This window comes from Felis catus, chromosome D2 (genome assembly GCF_018350175.1).
Source record: "Felis catus isolate Fca126 chromosome D2, F.catus_Fca126_mat1.0, whole genome shotgun sequence".
NCBI lineage: Eukaryota > Metazoa > Chordata > Mammalia > Carnivora > Felidae > Felis > Felis catus.
This window is the reverse complement of record NC_058378.1, coordinates 28,200,305-28,217,395: the sequence shown is the minus strand read 5'-3', so window position 1 is coordinate 28,217,395 and position 17,091 is coordinate 28,200,305. Positions and strand designations below refer to the sequence as shown.

The window sequence follows — 17,091 nt, the reverse complement described above, 5'->3', positions numbered from 1 at the left end:
TTACCCATGTCATCTCATTTAATCACATAGGGGCTTTATGAGTATTAAATTAAGTAATACACGCAGTGTGCCATAACAGCGTACGTACAAATATTCAAGAAATGCTGATTCTTTGCCCTCTTGCAATAATCAGGTGATGATTAAATATATATGGCTTTACACATTTTTTTAAGATGAAGAGGCTATGACTCAAGATTTTGTAGTTACGAAGTCTCAGAACCAGAATCCAAACTGATTCTTTCTGGTTCCACGGCCCAAGTTCTTTCTAGTATACCATATTGTTTGTCAGTGAAGAAATACTAAGCCTTGTGTAATGGCAACTTACTGAAGATATTTCTCAAACTATAGTTTACTGAATAAAACCTGGATTATTTACTCTACCTTGGTGTCTTTGGTAAGTTCTAGCCTCATGTTTGAGAAAAATTTAGAGGCATCTATAATAAAGGATGATTTCAGAGGTGCTTGCAAAGCCTTTTGCCCCCAGAAGTACTTTCCCCAGCCCTGCTGGTTATGCCTGATCTTATATCTGACTTTCTCACCTTTAGCTAAAGGTTTTTTATCCCTATTTAAATGTAAGTGCCCTCAAGAGGAACAATAATACTGGTCTAGATCTGGGAATAGATATTTGGTAAGGAATAAGGAATTGAAAGAGCCTGGAGTACCATTGGATGGAGGAATTTCGCTGTGGATAATCCTTGTAAAGGGAGAAAAGTCATGGGAATGGGAGGCTGGGAAGACAGAAGGCAGATATCCCAGACTTGACTAGATTATACTCTAGAGACAAATTCAGTCTGTCTGATTGCTCCAACCATAAAACTGATAAATTATCCTGTGACTTTCTGACAGGATCAAAATTTGAGTGGGTATTCTAGAAAAACAGGCAAAGTGGTACATTTGGACTGGGAAAAGATCTGTAGGCAGAAAACAGCACAAAACAAAACAACCATAAAACAAACAAAAGAAACCTCTCTGTTAGAAATGGAAAAATGGAAGGAATGTGAAGCTTACATTTAAGAATATGATGGTAAACTTGGAGAGTAAATCAGATGTCATGAAAGTAAACTACAGGATGCTCATCATTTATGATTATTTTTAAGATTAAGAAAGATATAATATGAACTCTGGACTCTTTTTTTTTTATCTGCCTTGACCTTTTCTTTTTAATTTACAGCTAGCTTAATGCTTTTACGTTTCAGTATAAACTAATAAAGACCCCACACATCTCTGTGTGTTAGACCATAAAAACAACCAAAGTGAAGCCCATAAAAATATATGTAGATTTTTACATTTTACTACTCAATCCTCCCTGTAAAAGTCCGTAGGACTAAGTGTGTGCTGCCATTTAATGGCATGAGATGGGCTGGAATGGATGCCACAGGCTGGGAAGAATATGATGCTGGCAGGTTAGAATTTAGCTAGCAGAGGGATATCCCAATGGTAAATCACTGGATATTATTTCCAAATGGGAATGGGAGATAAAGAATTTAGCTTCAGAAGCATATGTGAGTGAGGCAGGAATTATTTTAGGCCAGTCCTGTAAAGAAGGGACAAGGTATAGGAGTAATGGATAAAACTTCGAGGAAAACAGAGTCAATCTAAGGACTCTTCTTACATTAAAAACAAATAAACAAAAAAGCCCTGCATAGACACTCCTGGCACATAAGGACTCCATTACACAAGAATACACATACATTCACAAATGTGAATTCACATAAAAAATGTGAATTATCACCTTTTAGGATGGATATGCATTTTCCTTCTAAACATCTACAACATGCCTTGTTTGGTGGAAAACATGATATACTTATATAATATCGCCTGTGCTGTATTAAACAAATCTTTATTCTATTTTAGTCATCATTTAGTGATGTTACCTAACCTTCCACTGGATAAATGGCAGGATCTCCATCAAGTATTTATGCCTTGTCACTTTAAAATTTTGTACAAATTGTGCAAAGCCCCTTTAACAACTCAATGAGTACAAGCCAACACTGACCCTTAAGTGATGAGTTAGTTTTTAAACTCCTTAGAGGATTTTCACTGTTGTGATCCTATAATGCTTTTATCAGAGGTTTTTAAAGTTACCCTACTGCTTCAGCCTCATCATGATATATTCTACATTTCCTTTAAATATTCTTGTGAGATTCTGGTTGTTTGCTTTAAATGGGGAAGGGGTAAGCATGTTCCTTCTTTCAGACTGTATAACAGATCAATATTAATGCCATGAACCAATTTTTACCTACATTTGGGGATCACCCAGTTGAAGCCATGAATACTACTTGATAGTATAGCCTCACTATCATATAGTTTATCCATTGTCTAAGAACATTTTTTACCCCCACTTCATTAATAAGTTTGAGCCCCAAGAGTGCTGAATAAGGATTTGTATTTAATGAAGTCCTTTGCTCTTCAGTGGCAACATGTATTTTACACCCTGAACAGATCTAATTAGTGCAATGAAGCTTTAACAGAAATTGCCTTTGCTAAATGTAGAATTTGCCTTATCATTTTATATGTGAGCCCCCCCCCCCCGCCAATTTGCATTTTATTCCTGAGAAGACAAAAATTCTGATTGTTGGTATAAATGTTTTTGATTGGTGGAATGTAGTTGGACACTTCCATATATAAAGTCCTATATTTTGTTTTCTAGGAGGTAATTAAGAAGGAAAATAGAAGTAGGCGTTAATGCTTTTCTAACCCATGATTCAACTATATTTCAGCCAGACTTAAATCTTGTTTCATAATTTATTTTTTAATTATTATTAGAGATAGGTGACTCCTCTGAGTGAGGTGACCAAATTGTGTTGGTTTCTATGAAGGAAGACTGTGTTTGGTGAGATAAAACAATTTTTTTGCATATGTGAAGTAGGTAGCAACAGTTTAAGGGTGGGAGAAAGGTATAAAGGAAATTTCTTCTTGGGGGATAGGGAAATAAAAGGAAATAAAAGGAAATAAAAAAAGGAAAATAAAAGGAAAATATCAAGAATTGTCAAGAAAGTTACCAATTTTCATTACAACATTTGCTGGATAGGATAAGATAGAAGCTCTTTTACTTTTTTTCAGTAAAATGGATTATTATTGCATATGGGGTTTTGTCATTAGAAAGTACAGTTGTAAAATAGATTGCCTCTGCTTAATCTTACATTGTGACTCAGATAGTCTGTATTCCTGGAATTCTTCTTACATGTTTAGAAGACCTAACTCAAGAACATCCACCAATAATCCTATGAAGGTAAAACAGCATAAAATTCACTAATACTTTTTCCACTGAAAAACTACTACCTTTTCTCTGTACTTTAGAGATTTCAAAGAAACTTAGCTGTCAAAAAGCAACAGTTAGTTTGTCTATTTAAATTATAAGAATTTTGGAAATTCATGTACATCATTTTTGGTAAGACAAGCTGCATCCAGTGGAGAAAGATTTGTGATTACATTGGTCATTTATTTGATGAAAGGCCAACAAAGAATAGTATTTAATTTGCCTAAGTGAATAGGGTGCTACTCACAAAAAAAAGCCTTTGTGTTTTTATGCTTTTTTTAATACAGGGATTTTCAGTGACAGTAATTGATAAAGATGATAGCAATTTCTGTATTAGGAGAAGATTTTGGATAGTCTTTGGGGAAAACAAAGAAACAAAGTAGATGTCATGTGATTGATACCTGGAACGTATGCTAACCCTACTGTAACAAGTTATGAGCAATTACTTTTTGTTCAATAATGATGTCATCTTGCCATAAATGTTAAACAACAAGCGCTCAAAATATTGATACTAGAAAAGGGATGGACAGGTAACCTATGTTGTTTGAAAGTCCTCACTATAATGACCTGATTTGGTACACAGTTAGAATTTTTATTTACTTTGATAAGCTTTTGGTTCATTGTTCTCTAGTTGGTATCTTTATTTTATGTCTAGTATACATTGTGATCATTATTAATAAACTCCTAGACTCTGATAACATGGGGTTGAAGAAACTTTGATTTATGGAAAGTAAAGGTCAAAGACAAACTTAAGTTCTAGAGTAGCTTCCTAGTCTCAGAATTCGCATTCATGTAAAATGGTTTTGGGCTTCTGTAACATAGAGGTTAGTGATATCTTTTGCCCCAGGTCAGACATAGAACACCAGCAACCACACCTGAGTATCTCACCAAGTGCTCTTTGAAAAGAAAAAGAATTTGCCATTGTAGAGTTAGCAGAGTACTTCTCTAGTTGTGTTCTTTCAATAACCATGTAAAGTCAATAATACGTGCCCATTTACAGATGGGGAACTTGAAATTGAGAAAAGCTAAGAAATTTGCCTCAAATCATTAGATTAGCCAATGTCAGAGAAACTTGAATCTAAGGCCCATACTGTACCATAAAAAAGAACTGTAAACTAGATTTATGTAGATTTTCTGAGTAATATTTCTATTTTATTCTACACAAGTATGCAAAAATCACCGATGCTTTGGAGATGAAGCAAAATTTGGGTCCAGTTCTGTAAGCTATTACAGTTAGGTTAGGTGAACTCACTTTCACCTATATATTATTTTTTTCTTAGTTTTCAAGAGTCATTTAATACAAGCTATTTAACTTCCATCAATTCTGTTTCTCTTACAATGTTTGTAATTCACATTTACTCCTATAGTTCATGTTCATGGTTTCTTCTAACCTTGTCTGATTTTTAACATAGGCAGGTATGAAAGTACAAGTACAGAAAAACTCTGTGGGTTTGCTACAGATCCAGATACCAATGAGAACTCAGGGAAAAGGGAATGGAAGAAACAACACAGTTTCTGAGTTTTTTATTTCTCATGGCTCAATTCTCATTTGTCATATCTGGAACTCATTTTTTCTTAGGCTTCATGGCTGGATGCTTGTTTCTGATGCTGGTCTAATCCACATGTTAAATAAACTATTTAAGTTCTTTTCTTGGTAAATGTCAAGGGAAGAGAGGATATTTCATGCACCTACAACATCGTAATATCCCTTGCCAAATTTACGAATCTGACTCTGCATTATCCTTCCTCAGAAGGAGAGCATAATTTCATTATCCATGAATCATCACCTCTTAGACTGTAACATCATTGTCAGAGAGCCTAATAGAACCAGTGTTCAGCTGGCTGAGAAGGGGGAGGGTTGGGGAGAGCACTGGGGCAAAGCACAGGTCACTGGCATGATCAAGAAACTGGAGAGTTCTAGAGCTGAAGGGGAGGCCTCCCTCACCTGATAGCTCAGATATTCCTATGGACCAGTAAATAACTGATGCTGATTCTTTCAATATTAATATGGAAATTTGTCTTTCTGAATCTAAATTACATTATATTTCAGTATCCTGCCTATGGAAAATATTAACCCATTTAATGAAAATTTCAGAATATCTGGGCAATGCGAATGAGTATAAATACTTTAAAGAATTTCTTATCTATTCTTAGGACATTCTTACTTGCTCTTCATCTATGGACACATTTCTAGCCCTCAGTACCAGTTCTTGTGGCCTCTAGGCTAATTACTAAGTAAGTCAATATGCAAAATATAACTTAAAAAATTACACTATATTTACCAGAGAGATGAACTTAAATAAAATCCGAATCTGATTCACAGATCAAAAAATATATGTTTTAAATCATGTTTACGTAAGGATTCAGGATTAGAAACACTGAATAGGTGTATGAATAACTGTGGTTAGTCCAACTGGCCACTGGAGGTCACTCCTGCTCCACAGAAATACAGTTTATTGCCTGTATACTTAGAGAGTTGACTCACCAAATCAAGTAAAAAATGGTTTAAATTTTTTGAAAAAATGTAATGTCAACAGTCTTGGAAAATATAAACTCATTTAAAAGGAATATATATTGCATAAGTATTGCTTAGAAGACTGTGGCACTGGGACTATTAAAGCCGTGCTGCAGTAGCACTGTGTACTGGGGCTCATAAAAATGGGGGGAATAACATGCAGTTCAGTGACTAAACTGCATTTCTTCTCTCTCTGGTAAAGCATTCAAAGTATTGACTGAATCCATTCTGCATTGACGCATCTGTGTTGTGTAGTTCAATAGGTCAGGCTGTTTATTTAACTGTTGTCACCTTTGAGGGAAGTCAGATACTTCATGTAAATTTGGAATAGAAAATGGAATACCAATTATATTTCTTTAATATACAATGAGTTTGAAATACTGAATGAAAATAGACTTACAGTATGTAGTCCAGAAAGTGCCATGCAGTCAGGGTGAGAACAACAACTTTTGAGCAGGAGAGCATTGACCAAGTTGACTTTGTTAAATTCATGGTGGTGAACTAGTTATTGTCTAGCCTACAAGAGTTATATATTTGTGATCAGAAGATCCTGAGAACTAGGGTAGCTTCATTCCCAAAGTTTGGGGTTGGTGGTGGTTCTTTTTAAGAAATATTTCATATCCTGAATCAAATAACATTTAAAATCTAAGGGATTTTATTTTGGTTCTATTATTGAATTTATAAATAAATTTAGGCGTTAAAAATTGACCAGCCTTTAAAACGTTGGTCATTTATTTAATCTAACACATGAAGTGGCTTTGAATTTTAGAAACACTTTCAATACAACAAACATATTTTATATATACCAGTAGGATCACAGCAGTGAGATCTGCAAGAATTCAGAAAGATAAGTACAAATATACCTTGCCTGAATTTATTTGATATCTGTGACAAATGAGGCAAAAGGTCAAGTCAAAGAATAGAAATGGGCTTTTTCACTTTAACACTGCATTTAATTAATACAATCATCTTTAGTACAGATAAAAATGAGGCTGATCAAAGAAATTTTCTTTTTGAAATGGAATATGTATTTACTGACATTATATGAAAAATGCAAAATTACAACTTCAGTGAAAAACATCACAGTAGGCTCAGTCATCCAGTTCATAGTACTGTAAGGAAGTATCTGCATTATTAATCAATTGGGAATCTGTGACTATTTACCATTAATAAGTATACATTCAACAATTATCCTGGGTAAATATATTGTAGCTATGATGCTTTTCTGAACTGGCATCTCTTTTAAGATTTAATCAAAATCATAGTACTTTGAGAAATCCACTTTAAATGTCCCCTTTCCTTTATTGCTTATAAAAGTATGATTTTTTATAATCTGGCTTCCTTGCAATTATATTTCATGGTGACTTGCCTAGGTTTTTCCTCTCAGCATATGAAAAGACTTCAAACTATATAAAAAAGCTGGTTAAAAAATAGCCATCCACTTTTTCTTTTTTGCTGCAGTGATTTTGTTTTGAAAGAACAGGGACGTGGTTAAAGATATGGGGCTTGGCAAGCCAAATTAAATGAAACAGACTCAATGTTGCAATTCCTGATTTTTGCTCCTGTAATAGGATTGTTCATTTTGGAGGTTGAAAGAGGATACAATACAGACCAAAAACATTTTTCTAAAATCTTAATGAACTGTGGTCAAAGTTACTTAAATACAGAAGGCATGATATTTGTGCTGCAGTCAATAAACTTTCACCTACGACATAAAAACATGCATGCAGTTTGCAGATTGCCAGCAGGGTCCGTACCGATTCATACTGATGGATGAGTTCACAATATAGATGAACATAGGGACACTGTAATGTCAACAATAGAAAAGCAAAAGACAACTGCCATAGGGTTGGTATTTTTTCCTCTAAGATTTTATACCTTTATTAAGGCGTTATCAAAATCATTCTTTTCAGTGAAGCTGTTGGTGGAAGGCATGTCTTGGAATGTGTTCTCTCTTATGCCTCTGAATGAAGTGTCAGTCAGTAGGGGACTAGTGTGAGCAGGACACATAATGGAACACAACAGGACTGTCTTACAAATCCCAGACAGAAGAACAGACAGAGCTAAAGATTCCACTCACTACATTAGAGTCCTTGAAAGAACTGGAAAGAAATTCTGGTAAGCTCCCAGCCACAAGCAAACAGCAAGCTGCCTTCCCATTTGCAAGCCTCATCTCTGAAAACTCCCTAAGGTGAGGAACAGTGGAGAAATCTGCCTCCTCAAATTTGCTTCTTGGTTATTTAATTAAAAAAATTTCTTTTTAAATTTAGGCTAATTAAAGGCTAGGAGAAATTGACAGTGAACACTCTGATTCGATTTTACAAGAATGGATTTCAGAGATAAGGCTTCAAGTCTAAAACTTTGTATTTTTTACCATCTCCTCACATTTTTCAGTTGTCTATTTGCAGCATTTTAACCCTTCAACACTTTTCCCTAGGCTTGCTTTACTGTAATTCAAACACCTCTGGAAACTGCCCGCGGCGCTTCTTTAACCCAGCACCATCATTTGATAGTTTCCTTCAATTTTCTTTTTAAGCCAGACAGTGTTTTTAGGCTCTGTTTCTAAATGTTCCTGTAGTCAAGCATTCTCCTGGAATCAGTTCAAGCTTCAAGTACCTGGGATCATTCACTTTTTCCTTGATTCACCAGTGAACTACAAACCTTCTAGAACTGTAGATTTGGTCCCACCCCAAGGCAAATAACAGCAGAGGTGGGGGACTACTTATGAAAGAAGTTTTATCTTAAAACAAGTGAGATATTAATGCAATCAATCAAGAGTCTTATACAATAGGCATTCTATTAAACCAGAGTTTGAGCTTTGCATTGATTGTGGTATTTAAATTTCAGTGGGTTGATTTTGTACCAGAGGAAAATGACCAGTATTATGAATGTACTAAAATGGACCAGGAAGGACCTTGCCAGCAAAGCAGGAGGGAGAGGGAAGGGGAGGGGGCACCACGTTCCCTTTATAGTCACCAGAGTTCAATAAAGCACCACTTATTTCCCAGCTTTTAAGAGCGCTTTTATCACAATGGTTCATACCTCACACTCCCTGGAGCCTGATTTGTTATAGGTGCAGGGTCCCGTCCCATTCAGCAGCATCTCGCTGGTCTCCGTGTTGGTGGGTTTGTAATCTACATAAAATTCCTGGGTGCTGGGAGTCATTTGCTTTAGGGACTGTCTTTTCTTTTTCCTGTGCCTTCGCATGAGGGAGCGCTGCTGCAGCTGCTTCATGCTCGCAGGGTACCGCTTCCATGACACGTAGATAACGAGCAGGATGACGAGCACGGACAGGAAAAGGGCCACGCTCCCTGCGATGATTTTATGGAAAGAGATGTGCTCAGTGTCAGCATCAGTCTCTGGGCCAGGCTCCGTGGCTCCCACCGTGGGGGGCAGAGGGGGTTTGCTCTCGTGCTTCGGCCTGGGGAGTTTAGGCTTAAATGTCGGCTTTGGGAGAGCCCTGGCCAGATCAAACCTCTCCGTGGTACTTTTGCCACAGATGCTGTAGTTCTTCACTGCATCGATCACGTTTACTCCTTGCAGCTCTTTGGGACTGGCACAGATAATTGTATTCTCCCTCAGACCTTTAAAACTTTTCAGCCAATTTACCAGAGAACAAATATTTCTGCTGCATTCCCATATATTCCCGGCAAGACTGATGTCATTGAGAGATATCCAAGAATCCAAAATCTCTTGACCAATAAATGTGAGCTTATTGGAATCCAGGTTGAGGCGCTGCAGATTTGGGACACACTGGAAAACACTAGGTCCACTAAAAGCTTCAATCTCATTGCCTGACAAATCAAGCCTTTGTAACGAGCTCCAGGTCCAGGACATGGTCTGTCCTATGACACTGATTTTATTCCACTGCAAGTAAAGGTTCTGAAGGCTCACCAACCTTGGAAAAAGGGCCAGGTTGAGCTTAGAAAATTGATTGTGCTCCAGGTGAAGTTCTTTGAGTCTGATCATGCCAGCAAAGACATTCCTGGCTAAACTTCGGATCCGGTTATATCCCAGGTCCAAAAGTTCCAGATTGCGGCAGTCTTGGAATATTCGCACAGGGATGGTTCTCAGGGAGTTAGACCGTAAATGTAAACTCAGCAGCTTCCGCAAGCCCCGAAACTGTTCAGATCCCAGAGAATGCAGCTGATTATAGGACAGATCCAAGTTCCTTAAATTTGTCACAGGTCTGAAGGTATTGTTGAGAAAATAGGAGATTCTGTTGGAACTCAGAATCAACTCTTTGAGTCTGCGTATTCCATTAAAAGCATTCTCATCAATATTGCTGATATGGTTATGGTCAAGGTACAGCCAGGTGAGCTGGTTGAGCCCTTTAAATTGATTATACTTAAGTTTTTGAAGGCTGTTATAGCGAAGGGACAAACCTAAGCAACCAGCAGATATACTTGAGGGTATCTCCTGTAATTTCTGAGATTCACAATATACCATTTTGCCTTCACACCTACAGCCCTTAGGGCATCCTCGTTCGGCAGAAGAAAGCATTGTCAGTAAGACAGTGGGGGCTATAACCAGTGCTACAGCTGATCCGCTCAGTAGCCTAATTACATTGAAACCTGGAAATAAAAACAACTTAGAAAAGTTATCCCCCCAAAAAGGAATTCATTTATTTTTAATCAAGCAAAAATAGGCATGTATTTTCTTTTTTAAAAATTTAAATCTAAATAACAACATTTAATATCAAATATCACCTCCATGAAATGTAAACAGAATTGTTTTAAGGGTTTTTTTTTTTTTTTAGTAGTTAAGCAAGGAAACGTGTCCACTAAGCAATTGAATTTATAGTCTTAAGGACAGAAAGGTAATCTCTAAAATAATTAAGGCAGAATTACAACACAGACTAAAGGGTTTTGTTTTTGTTTTTGTTTTCGTTTTTTTTTTTTTTAAGAAGGAAAGAAGAAAAATGACAAAACATACCCATCCTTTGTATTGTTCAAAGGTCGTCCTTAGGTCTTTTGCTTTGGCTTAAGGGGCCACTTGCATGACAGCCCCTGTCAGCTGCACTGTAGTGAGTCAGGGCTCGCTGACACCCAGGAAGAAAAATTGGACCCCTTGGGAGATGGACCGATTTTGGAACATTATTCTTTGCCAGCCACGCAGAACACTCCAAGAACAAATAAATTCCAATACCGCATTTGTAGCAAAACATCAAAATCTTCCTAGGTAATAGGATCTTCGTGGATATTACGTTTTTGCATCTTTACAGTTATTTTTGGGGGGGGGTCGTTAAAAAAAACACAAAAACTGGCTTCTACAATTTCTTCTTATCGGAAAGCATGATGTATTCCTCCCGGCAACGTGGGGCTACCTGAGCTGCCACATCTGTATTCCATAGCCCAGCATTCTGGTGGTGAGCACCCACTTCAGCCACAGAGCTGCGTTGGAGCCCAGGAGGCAGGAGAGCCCCGTACCGCACACACGCTCAGCTCACTTCTGCAGACTGTCATTCTGAAAGCTGCTCGGACTGTTGCTTTGGTTTCAGTGAATGCAGTCTTATGTAAAGCTGCCCCCAGTGGTGAAGAACATTATGGGCATGTGCAGAAATGCCTCTCTTTTATCTTGCAAATGAGCAGGCTCTCTGCTGGAAAATGAATGATTCTTTTGGGTGGCTCAATGGGAACTGAATGGTCACCGTAATCAATAACTAGCAACATTTTCTGTAATTTCCGAGTCTTGTTTTACAATTTGGCAATGTCTTTATTGTCTGCGTCCCCTTAATCGCTAATCATGTACTGCCTAGAGTTTTTCTGGAGCTTGACATTAAGTTCACAGACCGAATGTCAATTTTTCTTCACCTCAGCATAGGCTTTGAGCTGAAATTTATAAAGTGAGTTACTGAGCTTTTCACAGAGAAGCATTAACTGCCTGCCCATTTGACCCCTTGGAGTCACAGTGATTGTATTATGCAAGGTGTCTCAGGATGCTAGAACACATTTTGGAATAGAGGGGATAACTAATGACATATAAATTAATGTGTCCAATAGCCTTTCTGGTTTTCCTACAAAAGAAATAATTGGTTTAATGACTTATGGCTGAATTTGATGTTTTGGTTGCTATCATTTGTAATTAGAAGAGAAACTCTTTTTAGTGCAAGTAGAAGAATCAAGAGATCATTTGGTTCAGTTTACTGATGCTGCTATTTGTTGTCCATTTATTAGATGCTGCTAATAATATTTATCGAACACTTCCTAAGTTGTTGTAAATGAGCTATCTTGTATCTCTAAACAATATTATGATGTAGGTCCCATTATAACCTTCATTTTAAAGATGAGGAAACTGAGACTTGGAGAAGGAACTTGCTGAAATTCATAATGTTAGTAAGTGGCAGAGCTGAGATTCAAAACCGTACCTCTCTCAGACTAGAACCTCTAACCACTACATGATCATGCTTCAACAACGTTATCTTCATCTTAAAATGAGTCAGATGAAAATTAGGCTGATGAGGACACTGGGGCAAGGAAGCTGCGATAAAACATAATAAAATAAAATAAAATAATAAAATTCTTGATTCCTAGTTTTGTATAAACTTCTTTGGTATGATTCTTTGAAGAAGTATTAAAAAAACTAATGAGAAGCAGTTTAGTCTAGTGATTAAGAGTATGGATTTTTGCACCTAGGATCAAATCTTGGCCACGATAGGTTACTTATCTTCTGTATGCCTCATTTTCTCTTCTACAAAATAAGTATGATAACAAAAAAAACATTCCATAGAAGGTTAGAGAATTGTCAACTTAATATCTGTAAAGTACTTAGAATAGTGTGTGGACATGATAAACCTGTGTTAGCTGTTATTGGAATATCAACTTTATTTGCTGTCATTGCATATTGTTTAGTACTGAATATTGACTATACTCTCATTAACTCACAAAAAGCCTCTTCAATGAAAATATTTATATTGTTCACAATGGATTTCTAGGATTCATTCAGTCTTACCTTCTTTTAACAAGAGAACTTTCTAAATCTCCATCATTTCAACTTTATCTTTAAAATGAATCTTTTGGTTCTATGGATCATAACTAGATCATAATTAATGTTTGATTCTTTTCTTCCCTAAAGCAGAATATGGTAACATCTGTCACATAGAGAAAATCATTTTGTTTGAACATAAATAGTATACCTGAAAAAGTTTGCTTTGTTAGTCTTTGTTAGGGGAATTGGCTGTGGAAAACCTCAGAGAGCTTTCAGATTCTCTCACAATGAGAAATTTCACATTCTCCAAGAATGTTAGTCATGACAATCAAAGGGGTCCCACAGAAATAGTCCAATGAAATCACCAATTCCTCAGATAGTATGCTATGAAAAGGGCAGTGGTTCCCCCACCCCCAAATTATCATGGTATCATTGCATATAAAGCCCCCAGAGAGCTTGTTAAAAAGATAAATTTCTCAGTCTTCCCTCCAAGATTCTGATTCATGGCATGGAAGAAGCTGCACTTATCAACATTGATGGACAAGTAAGTTTAAGAAATGCACTGTAAGGGAGTGATTAAAAATAATAAATGTTCCCCTAGTAGGAAGAGAGGGTATAAAAGTTTATGACATTGTGATGCAAGTTCAATGAGGATGAAGGTTGTGTTTTGTCTACTTCAGTTTCTCCAATACCTGAAACAGTACTTGACACATAATAGACATTCTGTTATTAAATAAATACATTTTTATGGGGGTCACAATTACATTTGATATAAGACAAACTGGGTGTGTAATGCTAATCTTGGGTACATGGGATTGATTTCTGCAGTTCCTGAGTCAATGATACTGGATACAATTTTGGAGAAAGTGTTCTTAAAGAATGTATGTAAAAAAGGCAAGAAACTAGAAAGTGGAAATATTTAGATGGTCAGCAAGTGATCTTCACTTTTTATGTAGATATCTCATTTTCATGGTTAAATCACAAGTGGCATAAGAACAATAAATATATCTTTGAATATTCCCTTTGACATGTTACAGCTTTTATCATCTCACATCCCAAATGGGGCTTGACAACTTGTATCTATTAAAACATACCGAAGGAAATCATATCTATAAACCCCCCCTCTCATATCTTCATTGCTTGGGAGCCTCTGATTTTTCTCCTTACTTTCCTTGCTTCTCTATGGAAAGTAGCCTTTGAGATGTCTGTTTTGCCTAACAGCTACAGAGAGCTTCTCTACGATGGCTGGAGGTCCCATCAACTTCGTGCTGCTTCTTTTTCCCTTATTCCCTGGTGACAGGAACACAGAGGAGCCCACTGAGAATGTAATTCTCTCACTTTGTTTTTCCTGGGAGAAATCTTGAATTATTTATGATGAATAACATTTTTTGCTGTGTTCCATACCTTAGTTTTCAGCCATTTTTCTGATACCTTGGCTTCTGATCTTATCTTGCTCCATAGTTCTGACTTCACATTCACCCCTTTAATCTCATAATTGATATTTCCTCTTTAATATTGATCATTGGTTTCTTTCTCAGTAGTAATCAGGTGCCTTTCTTGGACTGGGTCTGACTCCAAGTACTCTGTGTGGCCCCTACATTGCCACTAGCCCCTAAGCTGGCATCACCACCAGGTCTGTCTTGATTCAATGTAATCAGGAGCATGGAGGAAGACCATTCATGGGATGTGGAAAAATCCCAAAATAAAATAATACAATTCAAAGGAGACTAATACTTGAAGCTGCCGAAATTAGCCCAAAAACATAGAGTGGTCTTTCAAAAGAAATAGAAAACAACTTTATGTTCTAAAATATTGTAGTAATATGCTATTGCATTAAGTTTACCCTCCTTTTACTTGTTGACTATAACAAGATGATTAGTTCTGATTTGCCTTTCAACAGAATCAAATTTATACTACATTATATGTTTAAACCACATGCAGAAACAAACCATAAACTACCTGACAAGTTAAATATTCCCAAATGAATCTAGAACCTTAATGATTTACACAATTATAAAGCATAGTCATTCACCTAAAGACTTTTCAAAACTGTATTTATAGTACTTCAAATAACTGCACATATTTTGTTTAAATTGGGTAAATAAATTCAATCTCAGTGTATAGTGTCCAATTTCAGTACAATATGAAACTGAATTGCCAAAAAAATTAGAAAATCAGGGTTTAAAGAAGATGTAGTGATATATTAACAATGGGTTGGTCTTAGAGATTTCATGCATGAAACAAATACATAGTTTGGGTACTCACTATGTACTAGATGCTGGTCCAGACACTTAGAATACATCAGTGTACAAAACAAAGATATAAGCACTTATTCTAAAGGGATGACATGAACAAAAACATAAATAACATATTATTAGGTAACAGGTACTATAGAAAAAAGAAAAGTGAGATTAGGGACGATTGGGAGTATAGAGGGTGAGGTGAATTGTAAAGTTTTTATTTAAACGTTGTTAGTTAACACACAGTGTAATGTTAATTTCAGGTATAGAATTTAGTGATTCAACACTTACATACAATAGCTGGTGCTCATCACAAGTACATTCCTTAATCCCCATCACCTAATTTAACCCACCACCCCCACCCCACCTACCTTCCCTCTGGTAACCATCAGTTTGTTCTCTATGGTTAAAAGTCCGTTTCTTGTAATGTTAAATTGGGATGGTTAGGGCCACTAAGAAAAAGTGGCTTTTTGAGCAAACCCTTGAAGGAGATGAGGTTGTTGACCTTAAATGTATATGGGGGGTGGCTTGTCTAAAGGCCTTCTGGTGGGTGCAGATCATATGTTCAATGAATAGCAAACAGGCCAATCGGTCTAGAATGGAGAGAGTAAGGGTAGAGGAATTGGAGATGAAGTCAGAGAGGTACTAGGTCCTGGGTCATAGAGGGCTTCATATGCTATTGAAAAAACTTTGACTTTATTTTGGAGAAAACTGGGAACCAACTCAAGATTTTGTGCAGAGTAAAGCTATGATCAAGTTACCCATTGAAAGGATCACTCACACTGCTGTTATGGGAATAAACTCTAAAAGGACAATAATAAAAGCAGGGAGGTCAGTAAGGAGGCCATTGTACCAATCTAGGAGAGAGGTGATGGTGGCTTCGACCAGTGTGGAAACAGTGAAAATGATGAGAATTGGCTAATTACTGGATATATGCTTAGGTAAAATTTACAGGAGTTTTCTAATGGATTAGAAGTGGAGATAAAGAGAGAGATTAAAGATAATTCCTATTTTATGAGCTGAGCAACTAGAGGGATGGTGAAGCCATCAGCTGCGCTGTGGGTCAGCTTTTGGGAATAGGATCAACAATTCTCCAAAATAATTTATAAATAAACTGTGGAAACACTAAAAAAAAGAGTCAATGCATTTGAATTAACTTAAAATTTGGCTCTCACTTTTCTTCAATTTTGTGAGGCTTTAATTTTCGAAAACATCATCTTCATATTAGGCCTCAAAGGACCATAATGTATTTTAAAATATTTTATAAAATGATTAGCAAAATTAGCCACTAAACAATAGCAACATGGATTTCTATTCAGATGGCCTAGGCAAAGGTAATGTCTTTGCATATGGCCTTGGAAGGCAACAGAAGCAAAAGCTTTGATGAAAACTGAAAATTACGTAAAGACCAAATACAGGGACATTTGGACTAAGTATACTGGAAAATAAATTCAGTGAATCCAAAATGTCTTTCTAAAATAATTTAGAGAATGACATATACTTTTTATTGCATGTGTCAGTTGACATTTGGAATTTGGAACTGATTCTGGGCAAACTTCTCAGGGTTTCAGTTTGCTTATCTGCAAAATGGGACTCAAAACCTGTGTTGTAAATCTCGAAGACTTTTATTTAGGATCAATTTCCATACTTTATGTGTAAATACTTTGTAGACTATAAAGTGGTATAAAATGTTTCTGAAGTCAGAGTACCTTTGTGAAAATTGATTTTCTTTGATTCTGTCTAGGTTCTTTGGTCATCAGCATATACTGCAACAAACATGTATCAAGGGGCACTAACATGGTCAAGAATGGAGTCAGAATTTGCCAATTAAAAAAATTCTTCAGTATTCCCTTTCTACTACAATTTTAATACCACAACCATTTATTATACTGCATACATTGTTGTCATTCAGTGTTCTAAGTCATGAAATGATTTCACCAATAAATGCATGTAATTGAGATATTGTAAAGAGATTAATGTTTTTGACTCAGTTACCTTATCATAGAGTTGTCAGAATGCTAACAGAGAGTTCCCTACAGCTATGAATATGATTTTATTTCTAGTTGTTAGAATACACATATGCATTTGTACATTTGTAATTATATCCTGATCTTTCATAAAAGCATTAACATGTCTCTGAAATATCCTTA

General features: G+C 36.3%; 2 protein-coding genes across 6 annotated transcripts in view; one reads left to right on the top strand and one right to left on the bottom strand.

Moving 5' to 3' along the window:
* LRRTM3 (leucine rich repeat transmembrane neuronal 3) overlaps nucleotides 1-12,047 on the bottom strand; it is a 164,329-nt gene extending 152,282 nt beyond the window's left edge. The window contains exons 1-2 of the mRNA XM_006937815.5: nucleotides 10,710-12,047; nucleotides 8,817-10,348 (exon numbers count right to left, since the gene is read on the bottom strand). Of these exons, the coding sequence (XP_006937877.2) occupies nucleotides 8,817-10,348; nucleotides 10,710-10,713 (1,536 nt within the window). The 5' untranslated portion in view covers nucleotides 10,714-12,047. The remainder of the gene's footprint in view (nucleotides 1-8,816; nucleotides 10,349-10,709) is intronic.
* CTNNA3 (catenin alpha 3) overlaps nucleotides 1-17,091 on the top strand; it is a 1,783,011-nt gene that overhangs the window by 785,633 nt on the left and 980,287 nt on the right. The window lies entirely within an intron of this gene.